Source organism: Acanthisitta chloris, unplaced genomic scaffold (genome assembly GCF_000695815.1).
Source record: "Acanthisitta chloris isolate BGI_N310 unplaced genomic scaffold, ASM69581v1 scaffold38642, whole genome shotgun sequence".
In the NCBI taxonomy this organism is placed as follows: Eukaryota; Metazoa; Chordata; class Aves; order Passeriformes; family Acanthisittidae; genus Acanthisitta; species Acanthisitta chloris.
Window position 1 is genome coordinate 1 of NW_008660555.1, and position 25,262 is coordinate 25,262.

Consider the following 25,262-nt stretch of genomic DNA (forward strand, 5'->3'; position numbering starts at 1 on the left):
TCTGTGCCCGCGGCTTGAGACACGGTCCCCACGCGTAGAATCGTCGAGTGATTTAGCCTGGAAGAAAGCTTCAAAGTTCACCTAGTCCAAGCCCGCGGGCAGGCTCTGGGGGCTGCTGTCAGTCCGAGGGGTTGGTGGGCAAGGGTGAATACAGGGAACAGCTGGAGTCAGGGGTGGGTGTGGAGGGAAGGGGCCCGCAGGAGGGTGGCGGGTGACGGCGCTGCTGCCTTTTCTCCGCAGCTGAAGAAGCTGGATCAGGCCGTGTCTGCCGCTCACACGTTTTTCGTGGCTAACCCCCAGCACCTCCAAATGCGGGAGGACATCGAGAAGTACCGGCGTATGTCGGGGGTGAAGTCGCACAACTTCCGGGACCTGGAGGCCACGCTGCACTTGGTGAGGGCTTAGCAAGAGCCAGTAGTTCTTACTCCATCCTGGCGACTGGTCTGCGACCCTGATCTGTTCCCACACAGAGGCCATGGCTTGAGACACGGCCCCCATGCATAGAATCATAGCGTGACTTAGCCTTTAAAGATCACCTAGTCCCAACGACTAGGTGATGCCTGGGGACACTTTCTGCTAGCAAGACACTTGGTTGCTCCAAGCCCCATCTAACCTGGCCTTGAAAGCTTCCAGGGTTGGGGCATCCGCAGCTTCTCTTGGCAGCATGCTCCAGTGTCTTACTACAGTCATGGTGACATGTTACATGTTACAGTTACAGTGTAACAAGTATGTTGTCTCCAATTCAGCAAGCATCATATTTTATCTCCAGTCAAAAACCTCTTTCAGTTTAAAACCAATGCCCTTTGTCCTGTCACTGCAGGCGTTGGTCATAAGCCTTGCTCAGACCCCTTTATGTCTGAAAGGCTACAAGAAGATCTCCCTGGAGCTTTCTCTTCAAGGTACAGGTGAACCACTGCAAGTGTGACACAGACCTTTTGGTCACAGTTATTTGGCTTAAGTCTGTAAGATTTGTTGTCACTGGGTGGTGGGCTGTGCATGACCAGGCAGGCCCCTAGGTGTCTGCACCTGTGAGCAACTCAGAAGTCACAGGGCATACTTTGGTGCCACACACACTGATGAAGGGACCTGGATTTGTCCTTTACAGGAAGCGTATGAGGCTGGTATGCAGCACTACAATGCAGATGAGTACCTGCATGCTGTGGCCAGGCTGGAGGAGTCACTCACAGAGGCCCTGTCAGCACTGGAAGAGTGTCGTGCCCTGTGTGAAGGGCCTTGGGAGGATGAGGAGGAAGAGGAGGAGGAGATGCAACCTGGGCTGTATGAAGCCATTGCAGGTAGTGTTAGAGGCGCAAAGGGTTGGGTAGGAAGGCCCTGGTCTCCATACTGAACATGCCCCATCTCCCAACACTCCTGTCTGGAAGAAGTGTGAGCTACTGTCTTTCTTCCTCCTCTCTCTTGCAGCCCATTATATTCAGGTTTTGAAGTGCAGGCAGCAATGCGTCCTTGAAATTGCCACAAAGCCAGGGCGGATTTCTGCCACAGAAGATTTCATACCCTCTCACCTTGATTTACTACAGTTTGCTTACAACCAAGGTGAGCAGAGCCACAACCCAGCAGGTTATGCTGTGGCACCCCTACACTTGTCCTTTGCCTCTGGTCCTGGAGGGTAGCACGTCATAGGGAAAAGTGGTGCACTGACTACTTCTGTCTGCCCCCTGACTCTTCCCAAAACCTCTCTTCTCTTGCTCGAGCCTGTGGCCACCTTGGAAGAGGTCCCTTGTGGTCTGCTTCAGTCTCCTTGCACAGCTTCTGTAATGTGGGGCTGTTCCTACTTCTTTCCTTCATGCTCCTTTTCAAGTCCTTGCTACAACTATTTGCTGTGTGTTTTATAGCCTCCTTTTCAGTACATGGCTCAAGATCAGGCCCCCACTTCCTATCTAGAGCCTATTCATGCATCTCAGCAGTGGTGTTCCTTCTGAGTCAGCTCCGAACTGATGCTCAGTCAGGTCATCCTGTCACCCTGTCACTTTCACACGTCCCTCAGCCCTTGTCTTATGTACCTGTGCTCCTTCCCACACTGACCCAGCTGTCTCTTATCTCGTCTGTCAGACCGGTGGTAAAACTTATACCTCAAAGAAGCTTCCAGACCCCTCATCATGTCTGCTGAGTGAGGGAGATGCTACCATCTCTCTTTCAAATATATACTTATTTTCTCTCTGTCTCTTCTGCACAAACTCCCAGTAAGTATTATAGGTGGGTCCATTCTTTGCCAGGCTCATTCCCTGTATTCTCTGCCCATCCTTAAGTAGAGGGCCCAGCTAGGCAGGGATTGATATGTACTTGGTGTAAGGCCTTCTGCTGCATCCTGACCAGGACATTGGGTGCTGCTGGCCTATACACATTTGCTGCAAAAGTCAAGTCGTTCAGAGACATATGTGTTTGTTCTCTTCTGTCCCTGCCCAAGTTGGGAACCAGACATTAGCTGCTGAATGTGCTGCTTCCTACTTGCTGTTCTATCCCACCGACGAGCCCATGTTGGAGAAAATGAAACAGTATCGCACAGAACTGGGAGAGGACACAGCTATCACAGCCAGACAGGTAGTTACAACTCCAGGTCTGTACTTTTGGCCCTCCCCTGTTCCATATGACAGGATCACAGTCCAGGAGACAAAAAGGGAAATGTGTTTCACTGCAGACGTGTGTCGAGCCCAGGGCTAAAGAAACTGGAGCCTGAGTTTACTTATAGTCTGTGACAGTCAGTGTCCCTCCAGGACAGAACCAGGCTTTAATAGTGCACAGCAGTGTGTTGAGTCAGGTTTCTGCCCTGGACAGGGGTGGGGTTGTCATTTGTGGGGTGGTTGTTTAACAGTCTCTTTTCTTCCTTAGAGTATTCAAAATTATGTGCAAAGATCTTTGATGGAGAAGAAGCTGATTTATTATGCAGTGGAGCATCTGGGAGAAACTTTTAATGACCCTGTAAGTAACAGTGTCATCTTAATCTTCCTGCCCTGATGTCACCAAGACAGTTGTCAGAATTCACTTTAGTAGGACATGATCCAGAAAGGATTGGATGCTTAGGAGAAGGACCCTGAAGTCTTTGAGGTTCATCTTTAAGGTCTTTCTGTTGCTCCAAGACTGAAATTAATATGAAATTTCTGCTGTAACCATACGTGTTGGCTCAATCTGTCCTGAGAAGTGGGCCAGTGCCGTTGATCTGATATTCACTGGAGAAGCAGGACAAGGGACTGGCTGTTTGACATGATCTGCTGTGGAAGAGGTTTGTTGCATACTGAACCACCTGCATTTGTTCCTACAGGATCTTTGGACTCCAGATGAGCTGATTCCTGAAAATCTAAAGGAGAAATACAGGTAAGATTCAACAGGTGTACTAGGACAGAAATGTAAGTAGGGGGATGGGTACAAGAAACAGTGATACCTAGAGGAATAAGCAAAACAGGAACAGGAAGGGTGTGAAATGCTACCACAGAGGAGGGTTAAGCATAGCTCTGTGTACTGACAGCCCTGCTCTCTGTTTTTTCCCTTGCACCCGAGAGAGGATCAAGAGAAGCAAAAGCAGGAAACTCTGAGAGTGGAAGAGAGGGAGAAGAGGGGTGAGTAAAAGAGCTTGAAGAAGGCCTTGGATGCAGGCAGGCTTAATCAGGCTAAGTGCTGTCTTTTCTTCCATCCTCAGACATTTGAATGCTGGCATAGCTGCAAACTGACTTGAATGGCTCAGCAAGTCTTCTCACTGTTTCTTTTCTCCCCTCCCTGATGCATGTGTAATCTTGCAAAATCTGCTGTGTACATGTCTGGGATGGGAACTAAAAGAGCACTATGGCTGGAGAAGCTGAGAGCAGTGGTGCCTGAATATGTGACAAGCCTGTGGATGTGCAGATCCCTGTTCAGTGTGGCTGGAGTGTCTACACTAAACCTGGTTCAGCTCCACCAGTCCAACTTCAAACAACATCTTTCTGAAGGAGACAAGGAGAAAGGGGGTGGGAAATGAAAACTGGAAACAGACGATTTGGCTTGGGTGAGTCTTTCCCTTAAAGAGAGAAGTCCAAATGGTTTGTGGGATGAATGATGCAGAGTGCAGTGCAGAGTCTTGTGTTCTTTCTGGTCCTCTATTATGTGTGGACACACAGCCGCTTGCAGGGCTCTGTCCTGGAGTCTTTGCTTAAAATGAGCCCAAATGGTTCTCTGCTGTGACACGTGTGAGAGCAGATCATTCTGAGAGCCTGGGTGCCTTGGAGTTCCTGACCATATAGATGTCAGAGAGGGTGGAAGAAAAGGCCAAAGATCAAAAGACCAAATCACCAATTAATACCCATTGCTTTTCTTTGAGGCTAAAGAGAGTAGAAAGATTCATTGGAGATGATTCTGGGATAAGATGCGTGATCGAAAGGAGGGTTGACGGAGGTGTTTACCTGCTTCTTTTTGCCAGAACCTCGCTCCAGTAGGCTGGACCTGTTCTTCTGCTGCGATGCACAGTGCACTCAACTTTTCCCCAGCTCCCTGCTGCTCTCCCAGCAAGCCCCAAGTGTCTGCTGGCTCCTGAAGCACACGCTGTAGGCCAGCTTCCCCAGCTGATGCTCTGGCTCCCCTGAAGCATGTGAGGGTTACAAGTGGCCCAGCTCTGCAAGGGATGGGCACTTCTGGGGAACTGTCCTGTCTTCTCAGAGAATGTATAGTGTCTCTCCACTTCCTTATCCAGGCTGGGGGCTTCTTGTCCAAAGCTTGCTCATGCCTGTCTGTGCTTGCTTCTCAACAGGTCCTTTGCCTTTTGAGGGTATTGCTGTCACAATGGATTCCCACCAGATGAATGGAACCCAGAGGGTTGTGTTTGACAGAGTGCTGACAGAATCTGAGTGTAAGGACCTTCTGCAGCTGACAAAGGTGAGACCTGGGTCCTGTAAGAGCTCCTGTACGTGTGCTTTCCTCCTCAGCAGACAGGGTAGTAGGGTTTCCATGGAGGAGGGATAGCAGCCTAATGCCTGTCATGTGTATCCTTCTATTCCAGGCAGCTGGAGAAGCTGGAGATGGCTACCGGACCAGACGTTCACCTCACACCCCACATGAGAGATTTGAAGGGTTAACAGTTTTGAAGGCCATGCAGGTAAAGTGGCTCTGTAAGTCTCCTACCTTCTTGATTGTCTAGGAAGAGTGTTTGCCATACACAAATTTTTCTCTGTGAATTGCACTCTGTATGGTCTCATGGATGTGTTATCTTCCTCACAAGCACATGTGCAGTCTCCTCTCACCCTCTTCCTCCAACAATCATGTTTAGGCATGTTGTACGTGGAGGGCCTGACAAGTGTTTTCTCTCCTGTGAGGCAGGGTTTCAAGACTGCTACTTGTCCCTGCCTGGTAGCCTTACAGACATGCTTAGCTTAGATCTGGAGCATAAATTAAGGTAGAAGGAGCCTCTGGAGATCTCTGATCTGACCTGCTGCTTACAGCACATCTAATTACAAAGCTAGATGAGATCCCTCAAGATTTTGCGTCGGCAAGCCGTGAGCATTTCCAAGGGTGCAGATTCCCCAGCCTCTCTGGGCACTTTTTTCGGTGCTGTACCACTCTTGTGAGGATGAAATGTTTCTTTATATCTACCCAAAATTTCCTTTGCTGCAGCTTTTGTCTTTTGCCTCCTGTCTTTCTAGTGTGTCCCTCTGAGAAGAAATTGTCTCCATCTTCTCTGTAACCCCCTTTTAAGTGACAGGAAACTGTAGTTAGATCCTCCTTTAACTTTCTGTAGGCTGAAGAAACCCAGGTCTTTCAGCCTCTTTTTCTAAGTCATATGCTCCAGTGTTCCTGACATGTTAAGACCCATCACTGAAGGGTCTTACAGTTTGCTGGTATCTCTCGTGTACTGGGGGATGCAAGATGATGCTGCATTCCAGATATGGCTTCAGGTGCTGAGAGAAGAAAAGAATTGCTGTTCTGTACAGTTGTACTCCTGTCTTATATTTAAATGAGAAAATGTGTTCTTTTCTTACCTGAGTCACCACAGGACTTTACACAGGCCTCTTCTTCTGTACTGTGTACGTGTATCGTTTCTTGGAGCGTCTTTGTAAGTATTCTAACAGACTTGGTTTTTGCTTGTAGCTGGCCCAAAATGGGGACGTGGACTGGAGATATGCCAAATTGCTTCTGCAGGCCAGTGAGAAATCTCGGAAAATCGTAGAGTCCTATTTTGCTCCTGGAAAGAAACTCCATTTTTCATTCACACACCTGGTGTGTCGCACGGCCGTAGACGGTAAAGAATCTTCCATCCTGTTACTCCCTGTCTCCTGGAGAGCCTCCTCAGACCCAGCCATGTGCTCTCGGGGGACTCTCTTCTCTTTACTCTCACTGTGCCCCTTTCTCTCTGCCTTATTCTTTCTTGAAGCTGAAAACGCCCATATTCATTTTGATAACTTTTCAGGGGAACAGGAAGGTCGCATGGATCTTAGTCATCCTGTCCATGCTGATAATTGTCTCTTGGATCCTGAGGGGCAAGAGTGCTGGAGAGAACCGCCTGCCTATGTGTACAGGGACTACAGGTAAGAGGACCTGCATTAGATCATGTGGAGATCAGAACATCTCCTTGGCCTCATCAGAGGATCAGCTTAGCTTATGGAAACCAAGTGATGGGTTGTTGGCTTAGAGCCATCCAGGACTGTAGCATCAGGCAGAAGGCTGCAGCAGTGGTTTCAAAAGGAGGTGTGAAACACCTTCCCTAGGCTGGGAAGACAACCTGCACTTTTTCCCTCCCTTCTCATAGCCAGCTTCATCAGAGTGCAGGGTGAGGCTGGGAGGCTGCAGGGACTAGAACCATAATGCCAAATTGTTGTCTTGTGGGTCTACCACAGTACTACAGTCCACTGCCAGCCCTTTTGACAGTCTGTTTCTTCTAGTCAAGTTCCATCTCTTAGAGTCTTCCATGCATTACAGGAGAGGGATAACCAAGCTCATTGTATTTCCTTTGTTCGAGCAATCAGTACTTTGTTGACTATTCTCTGTTCATCTCTCTCAAGATTCACTGCCAATACTTTGTGTTAGATTTTTCCATTCCTTGTGAGAGGGTATTTTTTTTCCAGCCTGTGGCAGGTTTTGTTACTCTTCTTTGAAAGAACCTGAAATATATTCTAACGAGGATGCCAGTTGTTGCACACTGCAGCCAGATGAGGTCAGTTCACTACAGCTGATTTCTCCTACTTAGCATCCCACCCCTTAGCATCCAGAAATCTTGCTTGCCTTATCTTTGAGTGGTAGCTGTATCCAGAGCAGAAATCTCTGAGCAGCCTAGGGTAAGGATGTGGGACTTAGAGGCAATTCCAGTATTATTGAGGCATTTCCTTTCTGATACAGGTGTTGACTTGGTACAGTTAGATTGTGAAGTGTACCAGGCTTTGTCGTGTAGCTGGTTAGATCTCTGTCCCTCCTGTGGGAAAGCCATCCTGTCACTTCAGTCCTTCTGGGCTAGTGGGCTTCTCTGACTTCCACTTGAATGTATGTTAAAATACCTTCCTGGAATCTATGCCACTGAGCTATTTTCAGGAGTATCCCTGTCCTCTTGCAGTTTGAGTTGTGACTGACCAACCAGCTCACAAAGGCTGAGGTCTTACGGTGTCCTTTTGAATGAGGTCTCTCTGTGCTCCAAACTTCCTGGATCTTTTCTGTGTATTTGTGCTATGGTGATTAATGAAACTATTGAACAGGATTGGACCAAGGAGCCCAAGGGTCCCAGCAATGCTCCTCCAAGTGAACAGTGATCCTTTCAGTGCCAGCAATGCACTAGTCACTGTGTGCTGTTCATGCACATTCACCTTCTCTGTGTTCATTCAGAATTGCTCTAGTGGCATCATTTACTTTTACCAGAGTCCAGATTGCTGAGGTCGAGCATGTAGTCTTTCCCTGGAAAATCAGCTGTGTTGTCAAACATTGTGTGGCTAGCCCAGTCTGCTTTTACTACCCCCATGTTGCATTGTAAGACCGTTTTCCATTTACCTCTTGCCCTCCAATTACCCTTCTCCTCAGAAATGGGCTCTAAAGCCCTGCAGACTATTGAGGTCCGGATAACAGGCCTGTTTATGCTTCAACCGTTATCCCTACCTTCCTGTCGCTTTGTACATGTGAAAGCTATCCTTGCTTTTCTCCACTCATGTTACCACTCTGGCTTCACAGCCTTATTAAAACCTTATGGCAGAAGAGCTATAACTTACTGGGTTTCAGGGTTAGTAATCCTCTCACTGTCCTTATATCCTTTACGTTGCTTCAGCAACCACAGTGCTGATTTCTATTTCTTTCTCCCAGTCCCATTAATTAAGAGCCTCCGTTGTTCCTCTGATGTAATCGGCTTAATTGAATACCAAGAGAAACTCAAGTAGTTTGTAGTCCATTCTTACACCCAGTTGACTGTGGTCTCACCTGTGCTACACAGTGGCCTCACTACTTCTCTTTTTTTTTACTTCAGTAAAGAAATTTCTTGTTTTAATTCTATTTTCTGAATGCACCAAGCTTCTTTTTGACTGTTCTTGTGTTACCATGAAATTCCTTGCCTGTTACGACAAGACTTTCTTTGCTGATCAGTCTCCTCTTCCAGGCTTTGGATTATTTCCAACCTTGAAACATAAACAACGTCATGCCAGGTCAGAACCAAGGTCTGTCAAGCCCAGAGCATTGTCACAGCAGTGCCACCAATGCATGCTGCTGAGGATTATAAACAGACCAAAACAAAACGGGACAAGCGCGTGGAGCTAATTCCCTGGCATACTCTCCTAGCTTCCTGTGGCTTTCAGCTCAGGGACTCCCCTGAGCTAGGCACTGCTGTATTTAACACCCTCAAATGGATTCTCCTGCTAGCTGGTCTACTCTCTTTTTGATCCTGTGGTATCCACAGCCTCCTGTGACAAGTAGCGTGGGGAAGCACCTGGGAGGAATAAGCTTCACTGTCCATATGTGTTCTTTCTTTTTGTCCACAGTGGCATTCTCTACCTCAATGATGACTTCCAAGGTGGGGGCCTCTTCTTCACTGAAATGGACACTGTGACTGTCACAGTAAGTGTGAGACTGGCCAAAAGAAGGAGAGAGGACTGAGGGTGGGACTTGGTCTGGGAGGGAGGAAACTAGTTGGTTATCGGATCCGACCACTTCAAAAACAACACAGTGCTGCTGCTGTGGCAGATTCAAATACAGGCAACTAAAGGCAAATTGAGGCAAATCTCAGACGGAGGAGAGGGTAACTCTTTCTTAGCTGAGATTTTCCAGGCTCTTCCAGTCTTTGGGTATCTGTGACCTTTGTTGTCCCTTTGATTCTCTCTGTCCCTCTCCAAGGTCCACCTTGCTCATAGACTAGCCCTGGATGCCTAGCAGCTCTCTGCTCTTCCACATTCCCAGCGGCAGCATCACCTCTGTATAAGGACTATGAACTCCAGAGCAGAGGGCTGCTGGCTTCATGGTCTCTTCTCTCTCCTGGCAGGCTGAGGTGCGTCCTAAGTGTGGAAGGCTGGTAGCTTTCAGCTCTGGCAAGGAGAACCCCCATGGTGTGTGGGCAGTGAGCCACGGCAGGCGCTGTGCCATTGCTCTCTGGTACACACACTCCCAGGAGCATGCTGAGCAGGTAAAGCACCATGCTGAAGAAACATATACAAGTACCTCCAAGTGAGATCAAATCCCACTGGGGAATAGCTTTTGAGCTTTCCCTTGAGGCAGGACCTAGTGCAGCAGCTGTGGGTTGCTCTCTGACAAGGTGTCTGGTGGAGGGGCCAGCCTGTGGTGGGTCCTGCAAGAGAAAATGGGCTCTGGAGGGGCTGGATGGATGCGGCAAAGACAAGACCTGTCTTGCCAGCCCCTGCTCGCAGAGCAGAGACCTTAGCAGGGAAGGGCTCACATAATTTCATTTTCCATGGCTGCAGGAACGGGTGAAGGCAGAGGAGCTGATGGAGCAGAGAGCTGTGGAGAAGGACCAGCATGATGGACAAAAACATCAGGGCAGCAGCAGCAGATCCTCCTCAGAGCCTCATGTTCCCAACAGTGGAACCAAGCCTGCGAATCGGAGACAGAAGCCTGGCTTGGACAGGAAGCAGCTGGTGCTGCAGGCCAGAGATGAGCTCTGAGTACACAGGGCCCTGGGGGCAGGACTGGCACACACCATGGCCTGGCAGGTCACAATAGGACCAGGACCACGGAGGCCTGGAGCAATGTATTAGCATGCTAGAGCTGTAGTGATGGAGAGGGAAGCAGCTTTCTTCTCTGTGGTGTCCCAGCAGCTGAAAAATGAGAGAAGGGCAGAGTGTTGAAGTCAGTGACACCAGGAACTTTCTTCACTGCCTCACCATGTTTGTGTCACTCAGAAGTAAGAAGATAAAGTCTTCTTACCCCACTCCTCTCAGTGCCAACTTCTTGGTCATCCAGGGCTAACACTGAGGTGGGGAGGAGAAGCCTGGGGTCTTTTAGCAAGGGCTGTCTCACATTCATGAACTCAAAATTGAAGCCTTTGAATTTCATAGGCATCTGCAAACTCCAGAACCTAGCAACTTATTTGAGACAGGGAAGATGAGAGCCTGAGTATATGGAATAAAAGCAAAATGCTGGACACATATATTGGTGGGAGCTTGAGTCTGTATACCACGAGGGAGATATGCACACTTGTTGCTGGTGGAAATTTAATTAACAAATAATGGAAGGGCATTGAGCCCTCAGTAAAAGGAAACAAAAAAAGTGTTTGCCTAGATGCCAGCTACTTCCAGTAAGGGAGAGCAAGAGAGAAAGTGAGCTCTGCCATAAGTAATGTGGAAAGGGTGAGGAGTGCTTTTAAGAACAAGCACTGTATGCTCACGTTTCCCTGCAGTAAGGCCTCTTTTTTTTTTGTCTGTTTGGGTTTTTTCCCTGTCCATGCACTAAATTGCCCCTGGAATCAGAAGAGAGATTTTGTTTATCATTTTCCACCCTGATAGAAAGACAATCTGCTGTCACTGCCCAGGGGATTAGTGTCCCAAGATGGGATTATATTGTAGCCAAACAGGAATTGAATGGGGTGGATATGGAGTATCAAAAAGAGCAGTGACCCTTTTCATGGGAAGCATTAGAGCCAGAGATCAATCTGTGGTCATGACATACTCAGGCCTTGATGAGTAGTGTATGGACACCCCAACTACAGTTCAAGTGGAAGAAATCTGTAGGACCGGGACCAGTGCTGTAAGAAGTGGGTGGGTGATCCCCTAGTCACTGTTAGCACAGGGCGTCTGCTCCATGGAAAGGGAAGTCAGTCTGAATCCTGACACTTCCTTAACACGCAAGCTTGGAAAACCTGCGTTGGCAACCCTTTCTTGCTTCCCATCTTCTCCAGGATCACAGGAAAATGACGATTTGATGTGTGCATTTCAGATTTCCTCTCCCTGGCGAGGGGTCCCGCACATCCTAGCACTCACATGTCCATCCTGATAATTTATGTGGGGGTGCTGGGTGGTTCCTGCTTGGCGAGGACGTGTCAGAGGGTGAGGGGCTGGTGTCCACATCTCTGGCTTCCTTTGCCCAAAGGTGGCTTGGGTGATTAGACTGATGGCCTCCTGACGTCAGATGAGATCCGTTAAAAGGTATTTATCTCGGGCTTGGGCCAAAGCCGCGGGAGAGATTAAAAGAGATTGAGGCCAAGATAATCCCCTCGCAGCATCCCACTAAAGTGGCTGCCAAAAGGCATGCCACCAAATCTTTTGCCACCCCTGTCCCCTGTGCCCAGTTCTGTTTTCCCCATCCAGAGCCCTATTTGCTGCCCAGAGAGGGTGTGATGGCCCTGTCATTAGTTTTCCCTTCTCAGGCCTCTCTGGGTGGCATCATCCCTCTTCCTGCCCTGCCCAGGACATGAGTGGCATGCTGTCCCCGGGAAAATGGGAATTCCTGTGGACCGTGAGGTGCAGCAAGCCCTGCCCTGGTGACTGATAATCCTAGCCTGTTCTGGCTAATCTTCACTTTATTAGTTTGTTGCTGATATAAACAGAGGGAGTCAAATCCGCCTGTGATGGTTTCTTTCCCTTCAGGAGCAGTGTGCTACTCTCTCTTTTCACCCCTCCCCATCCACCTGCTTTGCATTACGTCCCAATCCGATTTCCCCAAGTCTCTGGTGTCTGATTTAATTTGCCTGACGCTGCTCCTGGAATCAGCCCTCCCCCAACCCCTCCCGTCCACAGCCTTCCAGCTCCCCATGGGGAGATCAGTCCTGGGAGAGGCTGAGGAACAGAGAGGGAGCAGGGGACTCACTGGGTGGACGAACAGGACTGACTGGAGACTGCGTAGGCACAAGCGGCTTCTGCCCAGCGAGGAGCCGTTCTTGGCAAGGGAGGCAGGCTGTGAGGGTCCCATCCAGAGGGGACTGCAACCCACCTCACTCTACAGATCCCAGTAAGTATGCTGCCTTCTTGTGATGTCTAAGGTCACCTTGGTGAATCTGGCATTTGGGACCCTGAGTTTCTTGGTGTGATTCTGTGGGGAGTCGTTGTACTAGGGCTGATCCCATCCAAGAATGAGGGAGAGTATGATCATGGTAGGGAAGGACTTGGGGTTAGCACTGAGATGTCTTTACAGTGATGAGGGGCTTTGCACTGGGATGGGGTTGCTTGTTCTCCCCTTGGCAGGTGAATCTTACCAGTTTCCAGATTGGAGCATGAGGGTTACACCTCCCCGAGGGACCTGACATTTGCTACCTGCACATAGTCCTGTGCTCCTGGTGCACCCCTGTGCACATGTCTTTGCAGTTGGCTGCTTCTCTGGATGGAGAAGGAGCCCTCACAAAGCAAGGAGCAGAGCAGGGTAATTTTACCCTGACCTTTGATCTCCATCACAGGAGAGAGGGATCATCTCTGCATCCGGCTCTGCAAGGAGCCCAGGGTCACCAGGGCGAGCCTGTGAAGCTACTCAGGGATTACAGAGACCCAGGGATGCTGCCTATTAATACCGAGTCCTCCTTCCTGCACCTTTCCCTTTTTTATTCATAGTCCTCTCCCAACATTCCACAGAGGGACCACTCCCTTGCCAGTGTGAGGGAAGGTACCTGGAGGATAGATCATAAGGGAGTCCACTTCCTTTCTTTCCACCCATCAGTTGCAGCCTGACAAGGGAGTGATGCAGGTCACTCGGTGAGAGAGCCCCTGCGGTGCAAGCTGGTCCCTTTCCAGGGCATGTTGCAAGAGATATAGCCACTGCCCTGAAAAGTCAGGGTGTGGAAACAAAAGGCAAAAGAGGGATGATTCCAGATTCCCCTCTGCCTTGCACCACACTACAGGCATTTGGTCTGCTACAAGCAGACACTCAAGGGCTCAGGATGGATACGGTTGCCAACAGACAGGAGCACTACAGCAGGTGCCTCCAGCAAATTTGTTGGAAAAGGCAGGAGGGGAAAGAACTGTGATGTTGGAGAGCAGAAGAAGTGAAATGTGGTTTCAAAAGCCAAGAGCTGTGAACAGGATGAGCACAGAGCTCAGAAGAGGGATGACATGAACCAGCTAAGCCCAGGCTCTGTTTGACTGTGCTGTGCTCCTCAGCAACGCTTGTAGGAAGCACAACTTCAACAGTGTTGGTGCCAACGTCCTCCTATCAGTAGCTGTACTGATGGTGGTGAATTGATTTTTTCAAAGTTATCTAAGGACTTGATTTCCTCCACTGCTTAGCATCCATCCGAAAGAGCCCTCACTTCCAGAAAGCACTGAATGTGCACCATTTAGGGGCCTTTCCTATTAAAATCAGCCTGGGCAGCTACCATGAGCAACTGTGAACTAATTCTTGGATCCACAAGAAATGTGCACCCTAAGGTCTCACTGGTCCAGACAGGAACATGCTTTGGCCAGACTCCAAACTCCCTTCCCCTTTCCTCCATTCTTTCCCTGTTTGGTTTCTCCTATTTCCTGTCCTAAATTTACATGACTATGATAAGCTGCTCTTTTGCACACCTGCCTTGGTCCTCCTGGGAGGCAGCTGCACCACCGGGTAAGTCACACTGGGATGTGATGGATGGAGGTGATGGGCAAAGCTGGAGCTATTATTATCGCTCATCTGTGGCTCCTTGTTCTTCTGAGGCTGAGAACATTTCCCAACTTCATTTAGAGTGTTCCCTCGAAGGAATTTAAAGGTTCGGACAGAGTCCTGAACCTGAGTTGCACCTTCTCTATATTTAGCTCTTTTTATCCGTCCTCGACATCATGCCCCTGCATTTGATCTGCCTGCAGGCTCCAAAAGCCCCTCAGCTGGTCATGCAGCATTACAGAGCAGGTGCCTCTGAACTGGCACTCTCATGCCAGTGCCAGAGTTGAGAAAGAAACTCAGGGAAGGCAAGAAACTGGCAAAAACACAGGCGTGTTGCAAGGAAGACTAGGGATCTAATGGGTAATGAGGAGGATGGGTACAGCCAGCTTCACCTGCAGCAGAGATTGGAAGGAAGGGAAAACAAAGTTCCCACCTCCATGCAGGTCTGGGTGGGCAAAACCAGAAGACCACAAAGGCTGATTAGGGCAGGTGGATGGACAATGATCTCAGATAGCCAAAGGTGTGTGAAATAACAGCCTGAAGAGCTTGGGAACCAAGCAGAGGAGGCTGGAAGGAGAGAGTTAGAGGGAAGAGGTAGCCCGGAAGGAAAAGACCAATATTCAGGGTTAATGGAGGGGAGGTAGGATCAGTCCTAAGGAACACTGAGAAAGAGGTATGGGCCACAGTGGTAGGACTGTTCTCCACAGAGTGGCTGGAAGTTCAGGTGTGTCACTTGATGTAGGCAGCAATTGGAGCTGAATGCAGTCTCACAGCCTGACTGTGCACAGAAACTGAGGGGCAAACATCACAGGATAAGGAGGATGTGCAGCCTCCGACTGAATGCTGCGAGGCCTTCCCCAGGATCTCCTCAGTCTGTCAGGTATCTGAGAGGTGAGGTGGGGTGCTCAGCTGGTGCGAGGCCTTCCCCAGCATCTCCTCAGTCTGTCAGGTAGCTGAGAGGTGAGGTGGGGTGCTCAGCTGCTTCCCAAAGGAGAAGTGCATGCAGATGGGTTTTCATGACCAGGTGCAACTGTACATCCTTGCTGGGAGGAGCCCTCTCATCACCGCTAGGTGGAAATGAGAGAATAAAAACCATGGAAAGGAACCATCTCAGGTGTAGATCTGTTCCCACCCTTCAGCTGTGTCTGGGCTTTCACAATGCAGCTCCAGGCTCCTCTCCTGTGCCCTCAGCATGTGCTGAGGCCTGCGGACCAGGCCATCAGCCATGTCCATTACATGGGCAGGGAGCAGGGAAGCGTGTGCAGTGCTGTGTCTCTGTTCAACATTGCAGGCAGCAGGCACAAATCTCTCTCCACAAAGTACAGCCTGAAATAGACTCCCTCTGGGATAAGCTCATGCTTCCCAGGAGCCAGGGGAAATCTGTATCTCCTTAGCCTTCCTACATTGAAAGCTATGCCACAGGAATCATTGACCAAGCAGAAATTCACTGTGCCTGGAGAATCGAAAGAAAGCCATGGAGACATTTAGGGGACTTGGTAGGACTTGGGAGCTATCTGGATGTGCTTGTCCACAGCAAGAGAGCAGCCAGGCATGGAAGGACCCAAAGTCTCACTGGCTGGAAGAAATGAGGCCTTCAGGCAACAGGCCAGAGAGGGATGGAGGTAATGTGACCCAGAGGGACTATGAAAAATTCTTCAGATGCTGCTGGAGCATTTCTTGGCCTTGGGGCAAAGTGCTGGTTCTAATAATGAACACCTGGAGCACATCTGGACACTCACAGCTACCCAGGAGAAATACTGAAGTAATTAAAGAACATGCTTTTCTACAGGAGTGGGAGATGCTAGATTCACTGGTGAAGTTTTAAGAACATGAAACAAGAAAGCAAGAACAAAACAGAGCTGCTGTATAATGATACAGTGCACCTGCACCTTGAATATGGATTACAGTTCTGGTTCACTGCTCTCTCTGCAAAAACGTATCATCTGTTCTCTGTAAACAACTGAAAAGGGCTCAGAGAACAACAGAGGTAATAAGATGTAACAGCTTGCATGAGAGGAATGACTAAGTCTCCTCTGCTGTCTGGAAAAGAGACGGATGAAGATGGATATGACAAAGATCTATAAAAAAGAGTGATGGAGAGGTGAACAAAGACCAGTTATTTGCTGATTCATCCAACTCAAAATATAGGTACTGCCAAGTGGAACTAGTGCCATTGTAGAGTAACTGAAGTGAGAACTTCTTTGCACAGTCTGCCACTAAGCTATGGAAGTCGTCATCGTGGGGAAATGAGGATGCTAAACTTTGACATGGGTACAAAAATTCTGTGGAAAAATGCATTAAGGACTTGCATGCAGTACTGCTGCTCTGTCTTTGGACTTCAATGAAAATCTGGGGCTAGGCAAGTAGGAGAAATACCACTGTTGGCTTATGTTATTCTTAGATCCTTCCCTAGGCGTCCAACCCTCTTTCTTCTTTTTTTTCTAATAGTAAGCTAGAAAGGAACCCTGACAGAACACCTCAACAGTCCCTAGATTTTCTTGGTGGTCAAGAGTTAGTGGATCCTGCCTGATGATGCTTTGCCTAGGAGAAGCAATAGAAAATAGCCACTGTGCTCCCCCATCAAGTTTTCTCCTCCTGGAGCTGAGATGGACAGCTTGGCCATGAACAGGGAGGAGCTGATGAAGAGGACCCAGGGCATGCTAGGGGACTCAGCAAGAGGCTCTGGAGTTTTTCAGCCTCACAGCCTGTATGTGTAAGCAAGCTACAAGATCAAATGGACCTTTCATCAGGCCCAGTACAATCTTCCCAAATGCTAAGGGCTTTGACCAGATACATGACAACATTCAGCCAAGAAATGGTCACTGAGCCTTTATCAGAGATGCCTACATTTGCATAACTAAGCAATTATTTTAGTGCCCTTTCTACCTCACACCTCTCTCCTTTGGTTTGTCTCCCCAGAATCAAGGCTGCCCCACGTGGAGGAGCCACCCCTAGGTCAGAAAGATGGGGGAAATGGAGCAGATGAAGCAGGAGGCTGAGCAGCTGAAGAAGCAGATTGCGGTAATGCTGGCAACAGTCATGAAACTGCTAAGTGTCTATCCCCAACCCTGTGCCCAAATTTTCTTCCTCAGCCATAAGCTGGAGTTGAACTTTCTCCATCTACATACTTGGAGCCCTCTGCAGTTCTTCACAGCCCTTTAAAGTGCTAATGAAGATCTTCATAGCATGGTGGGAGGAAGAGTGGGACGGGAAGGGAGAGAAAAGGGGACAAGGGGCCAAAGAGTGTCTCCTTTCTCTGCAAGGCAGATGATGTTCTGTCAGGTGGGAGGATCCACTGAAAGGGATGCTGAGCCGCTTTTGGCTCACCTTCCTGGTGTTGGATTGGTGTCAAGGTACCCTGGTCAACAGACCAGGATGCCCCTGGGCAGGCCACAATCCAAACACAGCAAAGCCACAGTTCCTACTTCTATCAGCCCCCTGGCTATGCCCCTGAACTTCATTTGCCATTGCCTTAGTCACACATTTTTAATCTGTCTCATCTGCTCTTGTCTCTTCTCCAGGAAGCCCGGAAAGCCTGTGCAGACACAACGCTTGCTCAGGTAAGGGACAGGGCTGTCTGGGCAGGTGAGTGTGTGTGTGTGAGCTAGCGCCACTCTGAGAGGGCCTCTCTACAGTTGGGAAGCAGAATTAGGAGGCAGAGATGTGGAGAGCAGTAAAGCTCCTGCCAGTCCAAGATTAATTCTTTCTCTCCCACCATTCTTTCCTCAGATTGTGTCTGGAGTGGAGGTTGTTGGCCGCATTCAGATGCGGACCCGAAGGACCCTGCGGGGACACCTGGCCAAGATCTACGCCTTGCACTGGTCCACAGACTCCAAGTAAGAGCGATGCTGCTGATCTGCTGGGTGCAGGGCAGCACAGGGGTGTGACAGGCAGGAAGGCTCTGATGGGAAGAGAGTTACTGACATGATCTTGTCCTTTCTCACAGACTAATGGTCAGTGCCTCACAAGATGGGAAACTGATTGTGTGGGACACATATACAACTAACAAGGTAGGAATCAGGTGGCTGCAGCAAACACAGATGCTCCCCTCAGAGCTGTTGCCCTTGCCCTGCTCTCTCTGCTGCCAGAGTCCTGACGTGGTTTCTTGTTCTCCTAGGTTCATGCCATCCCTTTGCGGTCTTCCTGGGTCATGACCTGTGCCTATGCCCCCTCAGGTAATTTTGTGGCCTGTGGAGGCCTTGACAACGTGTGCTCCATCTACAACCTCAAGTCTCGTGAAGGCACAGTCAAAGTGAGCAGGGAGCTCTCAGCTCATACAGGTGTGTGCACTGCCTGCCTGAAACCTGGGTGCCCCGTGCTTCCAAACTTCACTTTTCTAGCCCTGTCGCTTTACTCATATTTGCCTGTTCATGCTTCCCAGGATACCTCTCCTGCTGCCGATTTCTTGATGACAACAATATTGTGACTAGCTCTGGAGATACCACATGGTGAGTGCTATCTTCTGCATCCTAGCGATGCAACCTCTGACTCTTTGAAGCACAGTGCACACCACCAAGTGCAGTCCTTTTGCTCTGCAACAGTCCACTATCTAAGGAAGAAGTGCTCCTACTCAGGGAGGCCACACAGAGCACCTTAGGAAGCCCAATCCATTCTTCCTCCCTTCCTAGCTGAGGCCAGGTCAAGATGCAAGTCTACTGCTGAAGCAATAGGGGCTGTGTTGTCAGCTCTCACAAAGCACAGTGTCATTTATTCCAGGACAGAAAACATTTTAAGTTTATGTGGAGCCCACACATATCCTCCACTTCTCAAGTCTTGCCCACTGTGCGAGGGACACCTGCAGAGCTAGCGCCTGGATCCTTTGGTTCCCGGTTCTCAGGTCTCGCTGTGCTGTTACTCTGAGCACTGCCGAGTCTTTTTTCACCCCACCCCTTCCCATCCCAACGCCTGCTTTGTAAGAACATCTTGACCAAGGACAAGTCAGGATGCGGCATTTCTGTCAGAGATCAGGGTAGCACAGGGCTTGATTGCCTGGGCATGGACACAGCACACCTTTTCCAGCTGTTTGCTGTTTTAACGGTTTGTGTCGCTCTTACCTCGGTATTCCCTTCAACTCTTGCGGTTATGGGACTACAGTCAAACCTCACGCATCCACAGTCATAGCCTAATGCTGCTTTGGCAAATGTATCACCAGCGACAGCTGTGAAGATATCTCCTGTTGTATACGGCTGACTCCAGGGATGCTCTCCCCCATTTTCCTGGGCTGTAGCCATGGCTTCCCTCCTTTGGTTTGTGAGTGGGAGAGTTCTTCAGCCCAGCTGTAGATCTGTTCTGCCTCGGTTGGCTCTGAGAATTTGTCTCCTCTCCCCTCCTGCAGCATACTCTGGGACATTGAGACGGGGCAGCAGAAGACTGTATTCATGGGTCACACTGGAGACTGTATGAGCTTGGCTGTCTCCCCAGACTTCAAAATCTTCATCTCTGGGGCTTGCGATGCTACTGCCAAACTGTGGGACGTGCGGGAGGGTGGCTGCCGCCAGACCTTCCAAGGGCATGAGTCCGATATCAACGCCATCAACGTATGTATGCACAGAGGTGGGGAGGAATGGAAAATGGAGGGTGGACCAGCTCTGCAGCAGAGTCTTGGGACAAGGTTGAAAGAAGCTGTCACAGTCATATGGGTAAAAATGTCTCAGGTGGCCCTAGGCCCATGATCCAGGGAAGTAGGGGAGGGCCCAAGTTCACTGAAGTTTGAAGGCTGGCTCTTTCCCGGCACCAAAGCATATAGGTCCTGGACAGCCAGCACACCAGGGCCTGTGGAACTCATCACACTAACACAGGTGCTGGTGCAGCTTTGTTCATAGCAGCTGTTAGGAACTGTGGTTCAGGCATGCTCCTTGACCCCTGGTGCAAGACACAAACAAGGCAGTGGGAAATAACTAACCCAGCTGAGGGTCTTAGTCAGCTCCAGACAGAAGAGGTGTGAACTTGGGATCATGGAAAGATCTTCTGAAGATTAAATTTTCATGGGAGGCAGCAGAGACACTTGGGAGAAAGTATCTCCATTAAGGCAAGTATTCAAACCAGAGCTCTAGAGATGACAGGCTAATCCTTGTAGCTAACCAAATGAGCCTTCCAGCTTCCAAAAATGTCTTCTGCTTGAATCACCCTCCACTGACTTCAATTAGTACATTTTTTCTCACCTGTCCCAAGGCTACCTTGCCAGCTGTATGTTTTTCTGCCATACCTGCTCCTGAGGAGCCTTTTCTTTGCTCCTCAGAACAAGGCCAGAGAAATGGAGCATGTATGAGAAGGCTGGAGTGTGAGGATTGGACAGAGGAAGGCTCTTGTAGGTCTGAATCATGCCAGACCCTATCAGGGGGACAATGAGTGGATACTTCTGAAGCCCCAAACTAATCCTTTTTCAAGCACTGAGATGTCTTGCAACAGCTGTAGCCCTTAGGTCACTGGTTTTCTTGAGGTAGAAGGGGGTTATTTGGTCTTAGGAGAAGCAACAGTCTCCTCTTTCAGCAGAATCAGCTTTCATGATCCAGTGTCTTGTCCCACTGGGTTTTCTTACCTCTGTGGCTTCCTGGTGCTTAGCAGGGAGGTGAAGAGTTGAGGAAATCTGTCAGAATCTAAGGAAAACCTGATTACAATCTGGTGTGTGCCTTCCCCAGTTCTTCCCTAACGGTGAAGCCATCTGCACTGGCTCAGATGATGCCACCTGCCGTCTCTTCGACCTCCGGGCAGACCAGGAGCTCATAGTGTACTCTCACGAGAGCATCATCTGTGGAATCACATCAGTCGCCCTCTCCCGCAGTGGGCGTCTCTTGCTTGCTGGCTACGATGACTTCAACTGCAACATCTGGGACTCCCTGAAAGGAGAGCGTGTGGGTGAGTGGCTCCTGGAGGTCCCTCTTTCGTTCTCTTCAAGGTCTTCTGTCCCTAGTAAGGCAAGGAAAAAGTATTTATTTTTTCTAAAAGGAATAGATCCTGTACAGACTGAAGCCTAACAAAGCTTCCTTGCACTTAAGGAAAACACCCTAAATAGTACAACACTCATTTGTGTAGAAGAATTATTGCTTTTAATGTTAAGAAAGTCAAGCCTTTAACCAACGTTGTTTCAAGGGGGAAAAGAAGGTTCCTGTGAGCTAAAACTGCTCACAACCACCAGTAGAATTTCCTGCTTTCTGCTAGCCAGTTCCAGGTACTCACAGTGCCACTTGGTGGCCAGGCACCAAGCCAAGCGTGGACCTGGGCTTTCATCCAACATCTCTAGATACTCTGATGCTCATACACAGAACACAAACGAGTTTTCTTTCAGATGTGGGCCCCTACCCTCAGAAAATTTATGAAACATAGCCCATCAATGCCTTTGCTATTTCTCAGCCTTGCCAAGGACGCCAGCCTATCTTACTCCTACCATTGCTCCAGGTTGAAAGCATTGTGTGAGGATTCAGCTGGCCATACCTTCCTAAGAACAATACTCTTTGGGCAGTCCCAAGGCTGGTGGTTGTATGCCATGCACAAAAGTTCTACAATCTAGCCACATACTGATTGTAACATGCTGTGCAGGGACAGGGCAATACCCAGGGGTGTAGGTACACAGACTGTGATGCATGTCCTCAGCATCATCTTTCCCAGGCCCCACTTCATTCCCTGACCTCTCTTCTTCCCCCCACTGCCAACAGGAATCCTTTCTGGCCACGACAACAGAGTCAGCTGCCTGGGGGTGACGGCGGATGGCATGGCTGTTGCCACTGGCTCCTGGGACAGCTTCCTCAAGGTCTGGAACTGAGGACAGCAGCAGAGAGGGGAAGAGCAGCAGAAGCACGGCCCACAGCCCGAGCCCACGCAAACAGCATCGTCAGATGAGGACAACAGAAACGCCTACCTACCACTCCCGCTTGTCTCTAGACACAGGCCACTTGTAGGAACCTCCCAGAGTGAAAGGGAAAGGAGAGGTCAGGGAGGGGAAGCAGGGGGAGCTGGGGAGCAGGAGCACATACACTGGCCCTTCTCTCCACCTCTAAGCAGGCCTAGCAGTTTCCAGCCTTGTGCAGGCTTGCAGACCTGCAAAACACTGTTCATTATGTCTCAGGACTTTACAGTATGATTCAGACACCCTGCATCTTCCTTCAAATACCTCTGCCCATGCTGACACCCATCCTTCAGAGGACCCCTCATCCAACAGCTCTGCCCCAGACTAAGCTCTCTCCGATTTAACTCCACCTGGCTTCCCTAGACAGCTGTCCCATATCCCTGCAGACAGCCCCAGAGATGTACTGGGTTTGAGATTTCTATGACACCACCTCAAACAAAAAGTTAATGTAAATTTGGCTAATTTTCCAGTGGGGAAGACTTAGCTCATGTCTTATCTGTGCATAAATGGGGGGAAAGGTAGCCTTCAGACCTGCCAGAATACCAGGGAATATATTTATTCTTTTCTTAGTTCAAGTCTTATCTATGCATAAATGGCAGAAAGGTAGCCCTCAGACCTGCCAGAATATCAGGGAATATTATATTTACTCTTATTTATTGTCTGCTTCTTGCTGTTCCTTCCCTTTTTGCCTCATTCCTGCATTGTGTGGTGACCCTGTCTAACCAGTAGCCCTTGGTCCCTGTTTCCATGTCTGTTTAGATCTTCATAGCCCAGGCAAATAAAGAAAGCTCACATAAGCACTGCAGGCTGTGTTCATTCCAGCATTGCAATGGGCTACTGCAAATATAACCCCCCTCCTGTGAATAGCACCTGCTGCTGACCCCATCCAGAGAACACCTCATCCAGACCTTGCTCTAGCTCACAGGGTCCAGGGGAGGGTGTTCCTCACCTGTTTTAGTTAAGAGGCTGTTTTAAGGCTGGAGTTGGCATAGAAAGCTGAAAATGCATCCTTGCAAACACTACAAGTGTACTAAGATCAATTACAGGACAGTCACTTCATTAAGCCCCTATTCCACTTGTTGGATCATGGCAACATCCTGGAGTCCCAAGGCTCGGGTAGGGGGAGAGTTGAAGGATAACAAGTTTTAGCAGCTTATCAACAGGTTGATATTAATGCACAATACTATCTCACGCTATTTTGGAACTCATCCCCCTGCCAGACCCTTAAAATAAGCTACAGTCCTACATTAGTTTTAAGCTAGTGTAGAGGCAGTACAACTCCAGAAGCAACACTAGATATGCATCAGTCTTTTGCAAAGAGCTGCAGCTTCCCAGCCCAAACTGCTGTATATGGGTTCAAGGCCAGACCCTTCAGCATGTTACAGGCAGAGGATAGAGCAGAGTTTTTAGGCTGATGGAAGGCTAAACTGTTTGTTCCTGAACCCTTGTCCCCAAAGGAAATATTGCACTGGGCAAGCAGGGGGACTCCTGCTGTCCTATCAGGACATAGACACAGTCAGCAAAGGGTTAACACAACTTTATTTACTACAGCCAAGAACTCTACAGTAAACCAATACAGCTGATATACAATAGACAGTCCAAAATCAGCTGTACATGACATTAAAAAACTAGGAGGGGGAGAGGGAGAGAGTGTGGTCTTTCAAAAAAACCAATGCTCTGGAGTTTCAGCGTATTGCAGGATTTCTCCCCCTCCTAGAAAACTCTCAAAACACAGAAACAAATTACAGCAAGATCTTGAAAAAGGAAGTCTCTAGTTCTCCACAAAAGGACACTGTTGGTTCTCTTTGTTCAAGTCATGCCAAGCACAGTTCCCAGATTTAAGGCTCCTGCTCAGATCCACTGTCACTTCCTTCTTCTCCCCAAGGTTCTCTCCCAACACGTGCCTTTTCCCCTAGAGAAATAAAAATCCAAACAGAGTGTAAAATGCAAGTTAATTGAGGGTTAAGTAATTCTCAGTGGAACATGTAGCCCATTTCCAGGCCATTCAGCTTTGGCTCTCTTGTGACTGTACAAGAGTGATGGACTTGTTTCTACAGCCTAAAGAGAAAGAATGCACTGAAAATGGGCAACATCATGGTAAGGCCAATGACAGATGTTGAACAAGGCTTGGAGGCATCTAGGGGCAAGACTGACCTACAAATATTTATGAAGTCACCAGGCTCCACAGCCCTAAGAGACCACAGTTCCAAACTGGGGCCCCACAGAGTATAGAAATTGATGGATCCAGGGGTTTTTTTTCAGGACATTCTCCCTCCCACAGTATGACCCATTAAGCCTTACCTGGCGAGGGGCAGGAGCACTGGGAGAATTTTCATCTTGCAGAATGCTGAGGGGAGAGCGGCCAGTTCCTCCAGATGTTGCCATGATTTTGTTGGACTTGTGCCTTATGGGCTTGCTCACTAGTGACAGAAGGAAGCACATCAATACATCATAACAAGGCTAGAGGGTCCTGGATGTTAAATGCCTCCTGGCCTTTATGATCTAACTTGCTTGCCAGTACAGCAAAGACTTACCTGAGGACCTTCAGATAAAGGAATCACAGATTCCATCCTTGATGTTGGAAGGGACCTCCAGGGGACCTGCTCCAGCAGGGCCACCTAGAGCCAGTTGCCCAGAACCATGCCTAGGTGTCTCTTGAATATCTCAAAGAACGGAGATTCTGAAAGTTCTCTGAGCAACCAACTCCAATGCTCAGTCACCCTCACAGTGAAAAAGAGTTTCCTGATGTTCAGGAGCTTCCTGTGCTCCATTTTGTCCCCACTGCTTCTGGTCCCATCACTGGGCACCAACAAAAAGGGCCTGGCTCTGTCTTCCTTGTACCCTCCCCTTCAGGTATTTGTATATACACACACATATATATAAATATATATAAAAGTTCATCCCTGAGCCTTCTCTTCTCCAAGTTGAACAATCCCAGCGCTCAGCCTCTCTTCTTAGGAGAGATGCTCAGCACTGAGCTTTCTGAAGCACAGTCTATACTAAAGACTCTCAGCATCACTCGGTCAAAGAACTGAGACATGCTTCCCACCCTCACTCCCTAGCTCTTCCCAAGGAGAAACTGCAAGGTGCCTCTTGACAGGCCTTTGCAATCACAAACCCATCCAAGAGAGGGGAAGAGTGGACATATGTGTCTTGGTTTTGACTAAAGTTGAAAACATACATTTCTCAACTCTTGACAGAAATCAGTTAACTAACACCACGTCTCCCATAGGGACCATCCCCCTGCCGAGCTGCTCCGGGCAGTGGGACACAGCCGAACCGGGGAATATGGACAAGGGCTATGTCAGGGAGCAAACCCGGAGAAGGCACCCGAAGCTGGAGATGTCGAGAGCCACGACTCGCTCATATACCGGCCCGTGCAGCTCTCCGGGATGCAGAGCCTTGTTCCCCCCACACCGGGCTCTTACCCGAGGTCAAGCAGTGCCCGGCAGGGCGGGCGGAC

The 25,262-nt window shown here is 49.1% G+C and overlaps 3 protein-coding genes across 4 annotated transcripts; 2 read left to right on the plus strand and 1 right to left on the minus strand.

Annotated features, from left to right (window-relative positions):
• Positions 1-240: 240 nt before the first annotated feature.
• Positions 241-10,185, plus strand: LEPREL2 (leprecan-like 2; the record flags this gene model as incomplete). Its single annotated transcript, XM_009069850.1, has 10 exons — positions 241-393; positions 1,106-1,295; positions 1,423-1,554; positions 4,733-4,857; positions 4,982-5,077; positions 6,067-6,217; positions 6,386-6,503; positions 8,925-9,000; positions 9,422-9,562; positions 9,858-10,185. Coding segments are annotated over 10 exons (1,383 nt in total), but the record flags the coding sequence as incomplete, so codon positions are not given.
• Positions 10,186-16,920: 6,735 nt separating this feature from the next.
• GNB3 (guanine nucleotide binding protein (G protein), beta polypeptide 3) lies at positions 16,921-21,882 on the plus strand. 2 transcript variants are annotated; one of them, XM_009069848.1, is made up of 9 exons: positions 16,921-16,977; positions 17,478-17,516; positions 17,686-17,792; positions 17,903-17,966; positions 18,074-18,236; positions 18,338-18,404; positions 19,292-19,493; positions 20,595-20,811; positions 21,609-21,882. In XM_009069848.1, exons 1-9 carry the CDS (start codon positions 16,921-16,923, stop codon positions 21,713-21,715), a joined length of 1,023 nt encoding a protein of 340 aa, XP_009068096.1. In that variant the 3' UTR covers positions 21,716-21,882. The 2 variants fall into 2 exon arrangements, with proteins under 2 accessions (XP_009068096.1, XP_009068097.1); XM_009069849.1 differs by lacking the exon at positions 17,478-17,516.
• A 1,688-nt stretch (positions 21,883-23,570) lies between these two features.
• CDCA3 (cell division cycle associated 3) lies at positions 23,571-24,219 on the minus strand (the record flags this gene model as incomplete). Its single annotated transcript, XM_009069852.1, has 2 exons — positions 23,571-23,711; positions 24,101-24,219. Coding segments are annotated over 2 exons (260 nt in total), but the record flags the coding sequence as incomplete, so codon positions are not given.
• Between the last annotated feature and the right edge of the window lie 1,043 nt (positions 24,220-25,262).

Excerpts from the sequence above, each read along its gene's own strand:
- GNB3 (XM_009069848.1), top strand. The coding sequence starts at position 16,921 with ATGGGGGAAATGGAGCAGATGAAGCAGGAGGCTGAGCAGCTGAAGAAG. Across the intron at positions 16,978-17,477 it reads AGCTGAAGAAGCAGATTGCG|GAAGCCCGGAAAGCCTGTGC; the intron begins GTAATGCTGGCA and ends TCTCTTCTCCAG. Across the intron at positions 18,405-19,291 it reads AGCTCTGGAGATACCACATG|CATACTCTGGGACATTGAGA; the intron begins GTGAGTGCTATC and ends CCCCTCCTGCAG.